At 35.4% G+C, this 19778-nt stretch overlaps 1 protein-coding gene across 1 annotated transcript; it reads right to left on the minus strand.

The window, feature by feature from the left end:
* Nucleotides 1-182: 182 nt before the first annotated feature.
* LOC149927831 (gamma-aminobutyric acid receptor subunit delta-like) lies at nt 183-18383 on the minus strand. The gene is made up of 5 exons (XM_090157868.1): nt 18221-18383; nt 16977-17144; nt 4306-4643; nt 1760-1954; nt 183-281 (listed from the first exon to the last, which is right to left on the minus strand). Exons 2-5 carry the CDS (start codon nt 17107-17109, stop codon nt 183-185), a joined length of 765 nt encoding a protein of 254 aa, XP_090013994.1. The 5' UTR covers nt 17110-17144; nt 18221-18383.
* Nucleotides 18384-19778: the final 1395 nt, after the last annotated feature.

The raw sequence follows: 19778 nt of genomic DNA on the forward strand, positions 1-19778 counted from the left end.
TCTACGTGTATAAATTATCATGCTTTTAACCCAAAGTGCGCGATTATTTTCATATACCTCCTGACTACCTTTTACCATCGCCGATTCAATTAACGGCACCACATTTTTTGTCTCAACAGGCTTCCACGGCTTGCATGTAATAGTGGGGTCAACCCTACTACTTGTCTCTTTCATACGCCGTACTAATCTTCACTTGACAAGTCTTCATCATTTTGGATTTGAAGCTTCAGCTTGATACTGCCATTTCGTGGATGTAGTTTGGCTGTTACTAAACCCATTAACTAATTAGTATAAATCAAATCGCGACCGCTAATACCGTTAAAAATGTTTTCCGACAGATGGCAAAATTTCACTAATCAGTTTCCAGTTTATGACGTTTGAATCACCTGGATAAAAAATATTTTCCTGGAAACGCTGCTGAACGCGTTAACACTTTTTTTGGGGTCTTTATAGGGTAATGTTATAGATCTGGGCCGTCCCTGTTGTTCATTAGTCTATGAATCTCCTATCCTCAAATTTTAAAATTGCTCTTATTTGGAAAATGTCCAATGTTACTTGGAACTCAAAGTTACATTTTGTAATTGCATAGCATCTTTATTAAATTAAAATTCGTGGGACTCAGATCTTATATTAACTTTGAATAATATTTTATTTCTGATAACGTGTTTTTATAATATAAAATACTTTTAATCTTAAATTTTGCATTGTTGATTTAGCAAAACCAATTTTTTAATAGCGCCAAACACATTGCTTGAATAAATTTTAAATATTTTGATTAGGCAACCATAATTTTTAAAAAGCGTTTTACCAATATTAAAACAGGGCTATTCATAATGCAGAGAACAACTTGTCAATAAAAGCTGAAATATATTTTTCATTTTAAATATACCAAAAAACATATGTAGTATTATTTAATTATGAAACAAGGACTTTGAATCCGTAACTTTGCTATATAAATATAACGAATTCCTTAATTACGTTAAAAACATTAGTCGAATTAAATTTTACATATTTTGATTATATAATAATAAATGTATTTAACGATAAGTAACCTATTATTAATAAGTTTTACAATCATTTCCGGGATACAACTGTCATACTTTAAGTTATTATGTTTCTTTTGATTTTAATACTTTGATCAGTAAAACATTAAATATTTCTTAATTTCAAATACATGGAAAATAAAACCAATTATCAATTTAAGAACACAATATTAAGGACAATAAACATGCACCAGAAAACATCTAGGAGGAACTTGTAGGAGGTTGTAGTCTGTACACACAAAGTTAATCCTATAAAATAGCCGCACAGGTATTTGGGCGCTGGTTCAAAATCACTATGGTCCTAAGATTCCAGTGACGTCAGAAACGTTATTCGACCATTCGTTAACAGCATAAACTGTAGAGGACGCTTTTAACATTCAAAATGTCTTCTGCGTGAGATTTTCGCTTGTATTCGTTAGATTGTTTGTTCGTTATTGTTGATCAACTAATTTAAAATTTCTGCCACCAGGTTTAACAGAAACTAGGAGTGAACGACGCTAGTTACGTTCAAATCATGTGATAGTAGTGCGAATTAGCAGTAGATTGTGTTCGATTTAGGTTGTAGTTTTAGTGCCGGACACTACAAGTTTAGAGCTCCTAAGATGAGCACAATTATTTTTGAAGCATTTCGATCAATATTAAATATGATTATTAAATCGAAGATAATATGTCCAATAAATTACCACAAATGATATCGCAATAATTGGATAGCTTACTCTAGCCATCTTATCCAAATTTAAGTCTATTTGAGGTGACAATTTTTGAAGATTCGTTTTTTTAAGTGTCTGAGAAACGGGCTTGACCGTCGAACCTTTCATAAACCCTCGACTTCTTTCGCTCAAATTTGAAAGTAATTTCAAACTCGAATTCACTTCATCAACGGACGTCTCAGAATTTGGACTCGTAATTTCCTGGAATTAAATAAATATTTATTTTATTAGAATTTTTATAATGGAAATGGACAAATAAAGAGTAATTTTAAAACTAAGAAGTTACTCGGATCATCTTCGAGGATAAAGAAAGACGCGAAACTCGGACCAAATAAATATTCGGGTCAAACACGAATTCCAAATTAAAAAAAAATAGCCAGAATTGCCAACGGTAAACCGGTTTCGTCCTAATTGTGAATTATCGGTGCCGTGCAGGGAATCTGCCTAGATATTAACAAACCAAAAAGAGAAGATAAGCCTAACCATTAAAAATTTTAAACGAATAGCGGGAACCCTTATCATTTATCTTTGCATTTCTTTGTTCTAAGCCTCCTCAACTGGTCAGGTCGGGCTTTTTACATGAAACTGAGTAGGTCGGGTCGGGCTTTTATATATTAATGATCGGGCCTTCCGAGTTTCTATTCTATTCGCAACCGCTAATCTCTTCATGCAGAAAGTGAATTATTTCATTATTGCTTTTTAACAAAACCGACATGATCAGACTCAAAAACGTTTAAACTCTAGCTTTGCCATCACAATTTTTTTTACTGAGAGCTAGTTTCACAACAGAGTACAGACTACGTAGCCTACTAATTGGAAAAAATACTTAATATTTGGTCTATATGCCCGGCACCTTTTCACTCTTAAATTGACTCGCCCGTAGAGAGACATAAGTTCTAAAACGCCTCACTTGGCGGCGCTGAAGTAGACCAAAATTTGAATTTGGTTTACCTATGTTTCCCCCCTCTCCCGAGTCTCCCACGTGACTCTATCTTTTCACTTCATGACAAGCGTTGTTGTGGGAAACTGAGAGATTCACAGTTCAGTGGCGGCGTAAGGGGGGGGCGAGGGGGTACCAGGGTAGCCAGGGGCGCCATCGAAGAAGCTCGAGGGGAAGGGTGCAAATGAGAACGATTAAACTTCAAGAAGACGGACGTGAAAACTTCTGCACGGTCCTGGGGGGTGTCACAAAACACTGCCGCCGCCCCGGGAACCGGCCTTCTTAAGCCGCCACTGTCACAGTTCATGCGGTAACTAGTCAACTAGTCATAGCAATTGAAATTTTGCATTCGGGAGCTTGCTCTAGCATATAGTACAAGCTTATACTATAACCATAAAAAGTGCAAGTTTATCGGGTCGGGTCGGGTTTCAATTTTATCGGGCCTTGGCGGTCGGGTTTAAAATTTTACAAATTTTATCGGGCCGGGTCGGGTTTCAATTTTGGCGGGTCGGGTCGGGTCGGGTTTCAGTTTTATTGAATTTTAGCGGGCCGGGCCGGGCCGGGTCGGGTCGGGTTTTAGAAATAGCCGGCCCGACTCATCTCTACTCCACGGATTTCCTCTGGCGTCGAAGCCTTTTATAAATTCTAGAGCTAATATGACACGTAGTATTATATCTTTAGCATGTCAATAAAAATACTGAATTTAACATTTTTCCTGCTCAACCAATCGAGAGATAATTATGGTAGGTTGATCCGTTTCTAGAAACGTGTGTTTTAGTAACCGTAAATACTGGTTTGAATTTAACTGCGCTAAGCCTTGTATATTATAGAAGAAAACAACCGAAGACAAATATGAATAAGACAGGGTACACGAAAACAAAATGTTTGTGTTTAGACAATGCTCACTGCCATACATAAGGCGCGTGTAGTATTGGTTAAACAGGTTTTTATTTTCGTCATGTAGGCCTACCCGGGCTAAGCAAATATTTCTAAAATGTGTTAGAACAGTGTCTAGTGTGAACACGGTTAAATGTTTTCTTGATGATAAGTGATTTGGCCAGGGGCTGATTACTCGTTGTTCATCGCCTGTACCTTTGACTGTATTAAAGAGGTGACAAATTCAACATTACTAAAAACTGTTCTCAGTGTCATATGTCGTCATCTGTGTACCAAGGGGTGAATTTCTATTTATTGGAGTTTAAATCTCAACTTGATTTGCAAAATTTGGATTTGTCTTTGAGATTTGAAACTAAGTACCAGAATATCCTGAAACTGCAACGTGACACTAACAAAAGAGGGAAATAAGGCATGTTCTAGTTCTACAACGCCAAAGCTTCTACAGTTTTAGTGTCAACGTGCGGTTTCAGCTAGGTTCTGCCATGTAGCTTTCTCCTCGCCACTTTGGTTTTCCTTTAAAATTGATTTTAACGTTAATTTCTGGTATTTTAGATTTGTTTTGGGCACAAATTGAAAGCTTTTCACAATTATTTCAAGATAACTAAAACCTTTTATTCCTGGGTATTTGATTGAATGTCCAACCTCAGGTGGCTTAAATATTTTTAAAACGTGGTAATTCCCTCACGATGTGTTTAAAATTTAATCCAGAAATTACCTTTATTTTAGTTGATTTGAAGTATCTGGAGAGAGCGTGGGCGATAGTAAATTCGATCATCGAAGTGAAGACCAAAATCAAGCAACCAAAAAGCCAAACGTCCAAAGCGGTGAGGTAGTTGACGGAGGGCAGAGCGTTCCTGGCTGAGACCATTTGGGTGGCGATGGTGAGAAAGGCGGTGACGCTTAGAGTAACCCGTCCAGGAATCGCTTCGATGTCCAACCAGAAAGACATGTACGAGACGCACACGACCAAAAAACTCGGAATGTAGGTGTTCACGAAACTTGACATCGTGTATCTCCGGAATATGAATAGACAGTCTAGTACCGTCGTATTACCTAGAAGAAATGCTTTTAATTTTAAACATTTTAAAGGATACGTATACTCAGTGGATAAGCGCGAGATTGGTGTATGAAAATATTTTTTCCACCTAGTGGGAAAAGACTTTAAGCGACTTTAAATTTTAAACAAAGTTTGATATATAGTGTAGGGGCCTACAAACAATTAGATTGAAGCCCTTGGAGGTTCAAGCTTAATGTTTTATTTATACCAGGAATTCATTTCTATACTTAAGTTTTATTTAAAATCAATTTAAAAACTAGGCAGAAGCACTACTGCTCTGACCGGTTTCGTGAGGTTTCGCCTACATCATCAGAGATAATGACTATGTTAAGAGTATTTGCGGTCTTCCTGGTCTAATTTCTAAGATGGGAAACCGAAAAACATTACCAGTGTGCTCTTTCTATCGTGTCCGAAAACGTCAGTGTTTGGAACCAATGCGATTCGAGCCTTGTTTGATTTTCTCTAGGAGGAAGGAGCTTACTGTTAGAGCTTGATGGCGACAAAAATCGTCTCAAGATAATCATTCTCCCGAAGTTGAAATGAATGCATTCTTCTTCATAGCAGATGGCGGTAATTTAACGTTTGGTGGAGGGTAGGGAAATAGCAAATTAACCAACTATCTAAAATTTACACGCCAAAGTACAATTCAGGATTATAAGTTTATAATTGATTATCGACATTAGGAAGCGGCATTAAAAGAGACATTACCATTCCTGAAAATTGGCACCGTCTAAAAATATCCATTCTCATCACATTTTCGTGTAAATATTCCTCGTACAGCCATTCCCATTCCCTTTGACATTCCCTCGAAATTAACTTTTCTATTCATTCGCTAACTAACAATGTAGTTATCGATCTTATTACCACTGCATCTATACGGTTACCCTGGTAAATGGTAAAAAAATCGTTTCCAAGTATTTCAGAAAATAAATCATACTTAGCAGAAGAACGAATAACTCACCTCAGATAATTTTCGCTAATGTGTATCTTTTGTCAGCAAGGATTATTTTATTTCTACTTATTAGGGTTAGTGACTTTGTTGCAATGATCCACGAGAATCATTTTCGCCATACACGAGAAGGGAAAACGTCACGCGCGCGCACTTCAAATTTAGGGAGCCAATGATACAATATCTACCAACAATAAATGCGCCTGCCACCTAGGAGCAACAAACACAACACCCCACACAAGGAGAACGCAACCCGTCAGAAGTCGTGGATTTTCTTGTGTACGTTTTTCATTGGCTAGACGCTTTAGCGCCTGCTGCCGTCGGAAGGAGAAAATTCGGAAATTGTCTTCCCCCCACCCGTAAAACGTTCAGCGTAAAGGCTAGTGACGCTCGTCCAATGAAATTCGTACACAAACCTCCGTTAGCGTGTATAAGGGCTAGCTGCGTTCTCCTTGTGTTTGTTGCTCCTAGCTGCCACACACATGTCAACAGTCCATAAAGTACTTAACCAAGCAAGAAGGATTATGAAAACCCTCTCTAAAAACCTTTTGGTATTTGATACTGCGGTATACGCCAAAGCGGCCGAAATAGTTTGGAATATCCCGACCATTATTAGCCAATCGTTTTGCGAATGGGAGTACATCATATCATTTGTTACGCTTTATCAGTTGTCGGCAAGAGATTTAGAGACTGAATTGTTTTGGAAGACACAGACGTTTGTATAATGTGGAAGGAAAACGAGAACTCGATTGGTGAAAATGATGATAATCGTTGTCAAGCTTCAGAGTTGTACACAATTGTGTGAAACGTTTGACGTTGCTTTGCTTTAAGCGTATTTTTTTCCTTGGTGAAAAACTCGGTTACACTCCTCGTTAGTAATTTCGACGTACTCTTTAGTCAAAATAGTAAGTTGAAATGATAATCACAAAAATAAGCCTTTTCGATGTAAGAAGTAAACATGCGCAGTTGGAACTTCGTATCAAAAGCAGACTACTCGACGAAAAAATGGATGGGGATAACCATAGAGCACGTTTAGAGAAATTTAACGTGAAGAAGTTAAAAGGGTTATGTTTAAATATAAATGTAAAATTTAGGTCTAAATGGAAGAAAATTGACTATATAAATAGAATTCGTGATAACTAAAAGGGTGAGGGTGATAAAACAACCGAAAACGAAGAAAGTATTGTAAGCCTTAGCCACGACCATGGGTTGGAAACGCGTGTAACGGCTAGTGCGAGTAGCGACTTGGTCCGTCCGTGCAAAGTTTCACTACATCGACTCGAAAGCGAATCTCTAAGGCAAAAATAAAGACTGAGCTTAAATTCAATAATGAAATCAAGAAATATTTTCGAGGTAAACTTAACATGAAATTTTACTGTAGCGGAATATTAATAATGTAATTTTCAGAGAAATGAGGTTGCGATGCAACGCTACTTGATGATATTTTAAACTGGCTAAAAAAACCCCTCATCCCTCTGTTATTCCTGGATTTACACCTGTTGACCTTTTTGACTATCTTGTACAAAAGAAAAATGAAATTGACCATTCAGGCAACAGGAAAATGAAAGGTTTCAATAGAGCTATAGCACACGATGATACGAAGGATATTAACGGAGATATAAAATACTGCTTCGTACGGATGAATTATAATTTTAATTCTAAGTGTCTATTAAATCTAACATTCTATACATATTTCAGTTAAAACACACATTTCTGGAGCTTCCTGTCGAAGTACAAATGGAAAGAATTGCGAATTTACTCAAGATTACCAAATGGAAATTACAAAACTATTTTCACCCCATGTAAGAATAAATTTCAAAAATATTACATTTATCTTCCAATTTTGTAGCTCTGACATAAGATAACTACTTTGACCCGACTGTAGCGGAACTTTTGTCAAAAGTCAGGTGGTAGTTAAAGAGCTAGTCAATTTTATTCACGAACTAACAACTAGTCAGACATTGAATGATTGATAGAAGAACTGAAGGGTAGGAAGAATCACTAGTTCCCATGAAAATGAATAGTTAAGTTAACATTAATTTATATTTTTTTATAAAGATTGAAATATATTTTCTATTCCAGATATGCGAGGTTATCTTAGGCAATAGTGAAGCGAAGAGAGTTAGAGCCAATAGCTCGTAAATGTTATGTAGAAACCACCTAATGGTAAAAGAAAATGGCTTGACTTTAATGGAAGATCATTCATTTATGTTAGTGGAACTGTTCAATTGGACCAAAAATAAAATTATTACTTTCAAGTGCTAGGAGAAAGGGGGGTATATTTTTTTGAATGGGCAGACTTTGTGATATATACAGAAGCACCTACATGTAATGATAACATTTTTCGAAAAAGAATAACTTTTGATAACACATTTTTGGGTAAACGCTTTATTGCCAAAGCTGATATACTTTTAGCTGAACCAGTACTGCAAAAAACTGGTCAATATGTTCTCCTTTTAGCTTTGGCCTTCAGATAACTTGAAATTAATGAAAATATTTTGAAATAATTATCCGATAATTTTTTGAATAATTACCTAAAAAGCCAAATGAAAACCACATATTTAGACAAACCCGGGTAAAATCTTGTAATTTCATAATTTTGTGCAATTTATCCACTCTCGGTGTCATCTTTTTTAAAGTTTCCTTCAGATATTTAATATAACTCTTTAAACTTCTATTTTCAACTTCCGAGTCGGTGTAATCAGTTTGCGTCCAAACCGAAACCAGATCTTTGTAATTAATATGTTCTCCTTTATGTTAAAAAAAATTGATAAGAGTTCTATAAATTGTTGGTTATTGAAACATACTATCCTCATTACCATTTGGTTAAACATTGCTCAGCAAATCATGTGTTTCCATTATAATTTATCTGGAATGGGAGACAGTTTCTTCCATACTAATACTACCTGATGAATAAGGTCGTTGATAAAACCTTAATGAAACCCGCACACTCTACTTCCTAATGGTAATCAAGAGCAAGGCTTAACGTGAAAATAAGCATTCCGCAATTTTTAGGGCTAATTTGTAAACCTACCTGCCTTTGATCTCTTTCAACTGAACGTTGTTTACTTTTTACGTCGTAATTTAACTTTAACCACCAACAACACAACATACAACCATTTTAAATTAATTATTGAAAATAGTACCGTATAGCTTCTACGTTAAATAACACTACAAACATTTTAAAATGGCGGAATTTGATACATTAGTCGGTCTGCGCAGAATCAGTTTATTTCCCCTTTTACCCCCATACTACGGTCGAAATGGCTTATTGTAAATGCAAATCCGCATCAGGATCGTCAGCAAGGAATTGTAAATCTTGGCTTTTTGATGGTAAATATTTTACACGTAAGACTGCATCGCCGCATCGGAATCATCAGAAATTTAGGATCTTGAATTGAATTTTATGCAATTTTTTTTATTAATTTCGGCTCTTTTCTTTTCCTTAGAGCATTTTCGAGAGCTTTTATACACCTAAAACGATCTTTGTGGCACACTGATATTGTTCTTTAATTTCTTTGAATGTTTATAATAAAATGATTGATAATTTTGCTAATAATTTTTGATCGTAATCAATACCTTGTGTTCTAATTTCCCAATCATTCATCACAGCGGTGTATTTGATATCTAGTTAATTGTAATTTATTTTAAATTAACGTGTCTATTCTGAGATGGCTCCGATTTATAAAACTTGTCAGCAATGTCTTTTATTTTTATAAATAAATTGGAACATTTATCCGAGACATTAACCAGATCTCCTTTTGAAATATTTTTTGTCCAGATCTCGGATTTACTCTCATAGGGTAAATTTACATCCTTGGTGAGCGCTTCTAGAATACTGCTAGGTCATTTCCTTTTGACAACATTCTTATGACAAATACAGCCACATTCCGCAAGGTGTAATTATGATTTTCTACTTCATTTGCATCAATGCTAAATTTCTTCTGTGGTAAACCAAATTCACAGTCTTGAGCTTCTACTTTTGCTTGTTTTTTCCCTTTTATCCTAACAGCTTCTGCACCCCAGTTTCATAGAAAACAATTAGTTTTAAAAAACATTGCAGGAACACCTGAATGATGATTTTTTATTTATTTAAGGAATATTGGAGATAGAAGGGGACATTTTAACAATATATTTCTAAATATGAAGCTGCTAAGTAACACTCCCTGGTTTTACTAAGACTTTTCTGTTCTTTATTTATAAACTCCGTAAGGTATAATATTACCATAAGAGGTTTAGTTAATAAGCCACCATGACTTCCGTAATTGCATTGTATGTATATATGTATATATATATAATGTAATGTAATGGAAAGAGGCAGTCATACAAAATTTGAAACCTTAAGTGAGTTGTTACAAAGATTTTTTGACGAGAAAATGTCATTGTTGGAGCCATAACAATTAAAATTTGTCATCATACGGCTCATTGAAAGCGGAGTTTCCGAGTTACAATAAAATAGGCTCCTGTGCAATTAAAATGTAATAAATTTAAAATTTCAGTACAATCGATTTTCCCATTGATTATACGTTGTAAAATTTTTATATCCGATTAACAGAATCGATTTTAAAATTAGATTGGATATTTTTGAAAAAAATTATATAGAGGTAAGTAAATTTCTTTGAGACCTTTTCTAGTTTTAAAATATTTGAATTGCAGGTATTGCTAAAAATAACCGAACAATATGAAATCGAAGACATCACTAAAGATTTAAAAAGAGTTAAAAAACAAGCACCCGATTTTAGATTCCTAGAGAGCTTAAAACTGATACTAAGGTTTCTATGGCATTTTAAAACAACTTGTTGGATATGGGTAGCGTATAAATGTTTACTGTCAAAATAGAAGCCCAGGTCTTTAGATGAATTTTCGCCGTTTTAAAATCTCCGAGTTAATTTCGTAGTCGTAATAAATTAAATTAGTTTTCCTAGAATAAGAGACCACGACAGTTTTACTTTCATTTATAGGTAAATTATTTTGTATAAACCATGTATTTAAATTGTTGAGGTCACGCTGAAGATTAACGCAATCAGCAACGGATTTAACATGGTTCATACGCTTGTGATCATCCGCTAACTGAAGAAGTTTATTTAATTGAACTACTGAAGGTAGATCCGACACATATAAGTTAAAAAGTAGCGGTCCGAGTGAAGAGCCCTGCGGTACACCACAATCAACAGGATAGGAATTACTAGAAATTATACCATTGCATTTGATAATGTTCGTTTTTTTTTTAAGTAGTCAGAGCACCAAATTAGTAACGTCCCGGAAATACCATAATCTGAAAGTTTCTGAATCAGGCGCTGATGCGAAACCCGATCAAAAGCCAAAAGCCTTGGAAAAGTCCATATAGATGGCGTATATATATATATATATATATATATATATATATATATATATATATATATATATATATTTATATATATTATGCTCCTTAGACATGGTCTCAACCATACATTCCAAAGCTTCGATTACAGTGGTGTCGAAATGTACAAAAAAACAATAACATAGCTAAAGCCCCGTTTTCAATCACGAATTTTCTTTAAAACAATTACGCTTTCTCGTCAAAACCAACCGCGAGAAGCTTCTCTATCGGCTTTTTTGTCACGCGAAGCAGAAATCTAAATGGATTTGATATATGATTATTTTTAAATAAAAGCGCGTCAAAAAGCAAAAGCGAAAAGCCTGAAATTTATCGTAATTGAAAACGGGGCTTAAGGCTTAATAGTTTCAAGGGAACATTTTGCTTACCATTTATATTCTCCATTTAAGCTCTATTTCATTTAGATAGAATGTATTGTGAAATAATTATTTTAAAGTACTATAAACTTAAATTTGCCTGTTCTAGATACAAAGTATTGTGTTCTTAATCAAAACACTGTATCCAAAGCTACGAAGAAGAGTCACTAGAAATATGCAGATAAAATATTTTTTTTGATCGATGGAAAGTATCAAAGTAAGTTTATAACAAAAAATTTAAACACCAAACATCCGATGATATTAACTGAATGGTACCGGGAAAATTTTGTATCACTGCCGCTTATCGAGTTACTAGATCATTGGAAAAACATAGATATTACATTTTGTTGAGCACAAGCCCAAATGGTTGAAAAGGATAGTAAAGTACAAAGTAAAAACAAAATCTAGTATACTGTCCGAGCTTGTTGAATAGCCGCCTCCAATTTCTACCGGGCCTGCAACAGTAACCCACATAGCCCATCAGTTTCCTTAATCAATTGTATATGTTATTCGGATTCAAAGAAATTTCAGTTACAATTTACTAATTGGGGAAAGATATGAGACATAAGCATATTAATTTCATATATGAGAAATGATGGCCCTGCCTAAATACTCGCTATCCACACCTAGCTGCTTCTCCAGGTGGATTTATGTCATGTAATTGTTCTGGCAAAGGAATAATACAAGGAAAGTGCCCGTTTTCCATAAAAAAAATAATCTTTCATTGGACTAGTGACCAGTTCACAATACTGTTTGGAATATCAGAATTCTGAATATACCTTGAAAAAATCATGCGTATTATCCAGAAGTACAAACTCAGCTTTTCATCACTGTAAGTATACTACGTATGCCGAATTTTTGCATTTGGATTTCCATATGGAATGAATATATCCAGACAATACTTTTTTGGATTGTAATAATAATAATAATCAGCTAGGCTAATACCCAAAGCACCACCTTAGGCCTAAGTCATCAAGCTACTTTTGAAGCCTTGGTTACACTGCGTAGGAGGGTGGTGGCAAGCCCTGCATGCCACGTGATCCAGCCAACAGCTCCCTACACTAACTATTACCGTAAACCTCAACAAGTTTTTATGGAAGGGGAAACCGAAAAGCTCGGGGAAAAACCCCTTGAACCAGTGGGGAGAGAACTTGCAAACTCAACGCAGAAGGAGTTGTTCCGAGTTTTCACCCAGTGCCACAAGCTGGGACCGAACCCGGCTCCTCTTGCTGCGAGGCGAAAGTGCTAACCACTCCGCCACCCAACGCTGATTTTGCAACAGTTGTTAGGTAAGTATAAGACGAGTGACAAGTCTGTGACTGGAAATTAAAAAAATAAAATAAAAACAAGGAATGTGATTCCAAAGAAAACCAAGACTTTAGTACCATTAAACGTTCCTCGAGACATTTTATCCCCAACAAGATGGTAACTAAAAACATCGAAGCCAGCTGCGCAATTAACCTCTTCAAATTCAACAGTCGCCAAACTATATACATGTACCTCCTCAAACAAAACAATTATTGCCCCATCAACGATCTCAAACCCTACTCTAAGTCATTACTGTGCTAAAATTTTAATTATAAAATTTTCGTGATAAAATCCATGTCAAAATCAGTCATAATGCTTTTCTAAATAAATATTTTGATAAATAATGACTTTTAATTTATTCTTTAGGAACCACTGAGGGTGTCAAATTTGTTAAGGCGCAACAAACTGTACAAATATTTTCTATAGTTGCTTCATCTTCTTTCTGGGCATCATTTAATAATTCAGTTGGAATTTTTGTATGTAAAATTGTATACTTTTGTCGCAGTTGCCCAATAACTCTCACATTAGTTAATTTCCTTGTAGATTCCACATCCAGGGAGTCTAGTTGTTTCTTCCCATTAACAAACGTTGGGTATTTAATAGAAGCACAATAAAATCCTACTGAATCATCAATGTCAAATCCTCCATTAGAACAAGATCACCGGGTTCTTACTTTTTTAAATCCCTGAACATTCAATGAAATATTTGTCACTTACTCTACCGCCCCAGCCTTTAGAAATGAAACTAATTGAGCCCTGTTGGTTTATACCAACACGGAACTTAACAGTATTGTTCTGCTTAAAGCTGGACTATGTTTCAGCACACTAGAAGGCTTGTCAGAAAATACTTCAAAACAATCTATAATAACCGCACATTTTTTACAAAACGTTTCTCAGAAACATATTGGCATAGTTGCCTGTAGCTAGAGATCAGCGTTTGAATAAGAAATTATATGATTGTTTATATTTATCCATAACCAAGAATTATTCAGAAATATTCGAAAAAATGATTAATTTTGCATGTTAAATCATTGTTTAATCGTATAATTTATTCGTATAAAACAAATAATACTAATTTTAATGATTAATTGAAATATTGGCGGTTAATTTATTTGTTCCGCCGACCTCTACCTGTAGCTCATCCCTTTCAGGCCGTTTAATAGATGTATAAAATCCATTAAACACTGCGTTAAGGCAATTGTAAAAAATTCGTCTTACGACAGATTCTGAAATGCAAAAGCTTTAACTCAACTCTTTATTTGAGTAAGCTAATCTCAGATTTGTAATGGTCATTACCTTTAAATGTTCTACAATATCTTCAAGATATTCAAATGAGGTCAGCCCCGTAAAAAATAAAACTTTTTCCATTTATTGTGTCAATGTAGCTGTTAATCTTATTACTTAATTCACTGAGTTGATAATTCAGACTATCAATTTATTCTCTACACTGTTTTAATGCTAACTCAACCTCTTCCAATTCCAGTTCATTACAACCTCTTAAAGTTGTTTGTGAAAATGTAGTAACAGAACTTTTAACCTCAGATTGAATGGAATAAATAAATAAATAATATAGAGGTTTATATAAACCTCTATACAGGGTCTTTTTTTTTGCTCGGAAAAGTGTTTTTTTTTCAAAAACTATTTATAGTACCGATTTCAAATTTGGAAGGTCAATTCTCTATACCGGGGGACATCAGTTTGAGAAATTTGAGCGTTTTCGGTAATGTTTTTCACCAATTTTGAAAAATTATTTTTCGACCACTAGGTGCGAGATAAAAAAATTCTATTATAAAGTTGTAGGCCGTCATCGAAAACCCTTAAAAATTGTTCACTCGACGAAAAACAATTTATTTATCAGTGAAAATTCGAGCTTGAAAAATTTACAAGTTGGTGAAGCCAAATTACGATTGTTTGAAACGATAATTGAAACCGAATTACCTAATCCAGGTGAAACTTTGGTTAAAAAAACGACCGGATTTAAAAAAACACGAGGCTATAGTTCAATCCTAAACATGCATTGGGTATTTAAAGGAAAACTTTGGGAGATTATTATCAGTGTTTGATAATATTTCGAACAATGCCTCGTTATTCAGTAGCTGAGCGTACCGAGATAGTTGCCATTTACTATGGAGAAGCAGCGCAAAACCTTAGAAGAGTGACTGAAATCTTCGCAGAAAGACATCCAAATGGAGCACCATCTGTAAATACAGTAAGACGAGCAATTCACGATTTCAATCAATTTGGTAACTTGCAACCTAGGTTTCGCGGATTCGGTCAACCGGATTTAGACTTCGAGAACAATGTACTCGCGTACTTTGTGGCATATCCTCGTCACAGTTGCGCTAACGCCGCTGCTGATTTGGGTTGTTCCGCAAATCGTGTGTGGAAAATTCTTCGTAAGAATCGCTATCACCCATACAGAGCTACGCTCCACCAAGGACTAATTGACGGAGACCATCAAAGACGTTATGAATTTAGCAACTGGTTACTAAATGCTGTCCAAGAAGATAGACAATTTTTGCGCCATGTTTTGTTTTCCGACGAAGCGTCATTTTCTAGAGATGGGCCCTTTAATCATCAAAACAGCCATCTTTGGTCTGACATCAACCCACATTGGGGTTTTGAATATCATCACCAGGTTCAATTTGAACGGGTCAATGTTTGGGTTGGACTTGTTGGAAACCGTTTGATTGGTCCCTTTTTCCTGCCGACGAACCTCAACGGCCAAAGGTATTTACATTTTCTACAGAACGAACTGAGTGACGCAATCGACGACCTTCCATTGGCTGAAAGACGTCAGTTGTGGTTTCAGCAAGATGGCGCCCCTCCGCATTTTTCCCGGCAAGTAACTGAGCACCTCAACAACGAGTTTCCTGAAAGGTGGATAGGCAGTGCATTGGCCAGCAAGGTCACCTGACCTAACACCGCTGGATTATTTTCTCTGGGGATTCGTTAAAGCAAAGGTATACGCCACGCCCATTGAAACTAGGGAGGAACTCATTAGACGAATAATCAGTGCTTGCCGAGACGTCACACCAGAAATGGTAGAGAAAGCGTTTGAGAACTTAATTGTCCGCGCACAAACCTGTGTTGCAGCCAATGGTGATATTATTGAAAATGTTTTGTAAAAATTTATGTGAATAAAATATCTGCATTTAAAAACCAAACGTGTACATTTTTTCAAGTGTGAAAACTCTACTACGTTTGTATTAGACTTGTTCCCTTTTCAATTATCGTTTCAAACAATCGTAATTTGGCTTCACCAACTTGTAAATTTTTCAAGCTCGAATTTTCACTGATAAATAAGTTGTTTTTCGTCGAGTGAACAATTTTTAAGGGTTTTCGATGACGGCCTACAACTTTATAATGGAAATTTTTTATCTCGCACCTAGTGGTCGAAAAATAATTTTTCAAAATTGGTGAAAAACATTACCGAAAACGCTCACATTTCTCAAACTGATGTCCCCCGGTATAGAGAATTGACCTTCCAAATTTGAAATCGGTACTATAAATAGTTTTTGAAAAAAAACACTTTTCCGAGCCAAAAAAAAAAAGACCCTGTATATTGCTATTGATTTTCTATAGACGACTTTTGTATGGGACATTTTCCCTCATCGTTCGGAACCTTTTTCCAACCGTGACATTCTCATCCAGCTGCAATTTGGACTCGTAACCGAACTGGTTGGTAAATTATCGGTAAAGTTAGAAGAGACCACCTATGGACTGTGCAAAGGATGATAAAAACGCGAAAAAGTAGATAAGTCCATAATTAAAAGGGATAATATAGCTAAACCCTAAACAAATTTGAAGAAATTAAAAAAATTAAAAAACTTACTAATTAACTCGTACCAATAGGTCTTCGAGCAAACATAAATACCCGAATCTCGGATCAAATAGAACTTCGAGTAATAAACTACATAAACACTAAATAAAATAGCCAGAAATTCCAACGGTGCGGGAAATATGGCTGGCGACTGTTATATCTAAAAGAAAAACTAAGCCTAATCATGAAAAATTTCAAAACGCGAGATTCGCGTATTTTTGTTTGCTCCAAGACCTATTGGTACGAGTTATTAGTAAGTTTTTTAATTTCTTCAAAAGTGTTAAGGGTTTAGCTTTATTATCCCTTTAAATTATGGTATATTTAGACACTAGGAAGCTCTGTGCTGAACAAAACCTGGATGAAAATGAGTTCGGTGATAATTTTTGCTAATCGTTGAAATTTTTTTTATTATGTTAGTTTTAGTTAGACGAATATTAAACACGTACAACTCGAACGAAATTGTCCGTTGAAACGAACTCTTCCCCCTTAAAAATTTCTAATTGAACGAGAATCCCACCTGACCGATAGTGCACTCGCTTAGACAAAGTTTTGACTGCTTCGAAGCTAAATTGTTGCAATTTATTCAACGTCAAAGTGTGAACTATAATGCTTTTCATTTTCCTCAAGTCATCGTCGCTAGATTCACTCATCCAGCTAAGTCGAGCTTCTTTGTCCCGGCTATTAACTAAAAATAGTTTGTGAATACATGGATTAGCCACCCCTGGAAGACATGGTGTGGGAACTTATAGGAATGTAGATTTTACATGTACACAATAAAGCTACGGCTCTACTCATCTATAAGTTTGTGAGTATACCTTAACCTCTCTATTATAACATTAAAAATGTTTTTATTAATTTAATAATGCCAACGCTGAGACGATACGCGGTAAACATAGTCTAGATAATAATATATAATAATCAGCTAGGCTAATTACCAAGGCACCACCTTATCAAATGACTTTTAAAGCCATTAATTCATGTGGCCGTGTTACAATGCCTAGGAGGGTGGTGGGACGCCCTTCACCACGCGAGCAAACAGCTCCCTACACTTACTATTACCGTTAACCTCGACAAGTTTTTATGGAAGGGGAAACTTAAGAGCTCGGGGAAAACCCCTTAAACTAGTGGGGAGAGAACTTGCCAACTCAACGCAGAACGAGTTGTTTCGAGTTTTCACCCAACCGTTACAAGAGGGATTACAAAGACGTAACTATCAGAGAATAATAATAACCAGCTAGGCAAATACCCAAGGCACCGCCTAAGGCCAAAGTCATCTAGATACTTTTAATGCCTTTAAAAAATGAACGGGTAATAATGCGTTGGAGGGTGATGGAAAATCATTTATGCCATGCTAGCCAAACAAGGAGATATCGTGCCGATTTGATTGACTTTTAAGAGGTGGAGCCTATTAGCAGTGCTTGAAGTGAATTGGGATACACACTTATAATAATCTCATTATAGTTTCTATCCCATTGTTTAAATAAATGCAATCAATGTAACTAATTGTCCATGAAACGATTATGTTGTATATGACCAGCACGATTCGGAACAATTCAATAATTTTGAAATTTTTGTCTCTGTGGAGAAAACATGGCAGCTGCCTGACTTTTACAATATTAGCTCCATACCGGGTTATGACCAATCACCGTCAAAAATGACATGCTTAAAAATAAATACACGTTAAAGATCCCACCAGACCCCTTATTCACCCTAAAATCCTGTACTCTTATTCAAAATAGATCCATAATTAGTCATATTTACCGTTAATTTCACATTTTCACAATGTGTACTTCTGTCTTTCAAATATTACTTCACTTATGTACCGTGTATTTAAATTTCACATTGGTAATAGTCAAGTTAATAGTTAAACGTAGATAAATGGGATGGCGGAGGGGTTGGTACTTTCGCCTTGCAGATAGGGGAGCTGTGTTCAATCCCAGCCTGTTTTTATTTTATCTCCCTACTGGTTAAAGAAGTTTACCCCGAGTTTTTGTTTTCCACCTGATTTAAAGGCATTAAAAGTGGCTAGCTGATTTGGACTAAGGTTCCTTGGTTATTATCCTAGCTGATTATTATTAATAATACGAAATTGGCTTTTTCGACTATTTTCTAGCCTTGTTTTCAACAAATTGAAATACACTAATATTTATATTTAAATACAAATATAATTGTAAAGATCAAATAGAATACGTACAGAGCTGAATGTACATCGAACACACTTGAGTATCCAGTGGATATTGCCTAAAATCTAATTGGCAACTGACAATAATGTTGTATCTGCCAAATAGTCAATCATTCAGCTTTCTACAGTCATGCTCATAGGATTAGACAAACATACAATGTGGGGTAGTGATGTAAGTCGGGTAAAAACCCAGTGGGTAGGGTATTTTTAAATAGGTATTTACCCGGGTATTTACCCCATGCACGGGTAAATACCCAAAACTAGGGTTTTTATGATTAGGGCATTAGTTAGTATCGGGTCGAGTGGAGCTATCTGTTATCCTCCTTTTCTACATCTGTTGCTTGGTTTGGGCTTATTAGGTAGGGCAATTTGGGCAAACTACATTTTTAAAAGCAGTTTTATATTAGTCAATTTTATTTCTAGCCTGGGAGTTATTCAAAGATAAAAATAAAGGTGTTGCTTTCATATATATTGCTGTAAGGAATACAAACATTCTAATGTCAACAAAATGACAAAGTATATCAGGAAATGTTTTAATGGCCCACATGAAATGAATAAAATCTTTAATTGCTCATGTTACTGTTAGTGTTAAGGCGGGTAATAAGATAGTCATGATGAGGAGTCTGAGGAGAGCCAGGGGCAGCAGAGACTGAACTTTCAAGTGATCATCCAGATAATGAATAAATAATATTTAATAGTTATCTCATATGTAATATTACTATGTAAAATTTGCAAAAAAAGTAAAAAAACAATAATTAATATTTAATATGAGAATAACTTGATGTGTTTGTGGGTTTTTCAATTACCGTATTCTTAATTGAATAAATTAAAAAATATTTAACAAAGAAATTAAAGGTGTTTATAAACACCCGGGTATTTATGTATTTTGGGTATTTACACGGGTAAGTACCTAAGGTATTTACCCTGCGTTATAAATACCCGGGTATTTTACATCACTAATGTGGGGTAATGTTTAGATTTAAGTGTTGCGTTACTTACCTGCTGTACTTGTACAAAATGTCTCGAGCCATGATTTCAATTACGGTGTTTGGAGATGTTACCATAAATTGAGAAGATTCCTTGCTGTTGTAGAAAACTATATCCGGTTGCCAAATGCAGTTGACAATGTGCTTGGGT

This window comes from Leiobunum rupestre, chromosome 9 (assembly GCF_980474605.1).
Source record: "Leiobunum rupestre chromosome 9, qqLeiRupe1.1.hap1, whole genome shotgun sequence".
In the NCBI taxonomy this organism is placed as follows: Eukaryota; Metazoa; Arthropoda; class Arachnida; order Opiliones; family Sclerosomatidae; genus Leiobunum; species Leiobunum rupestre.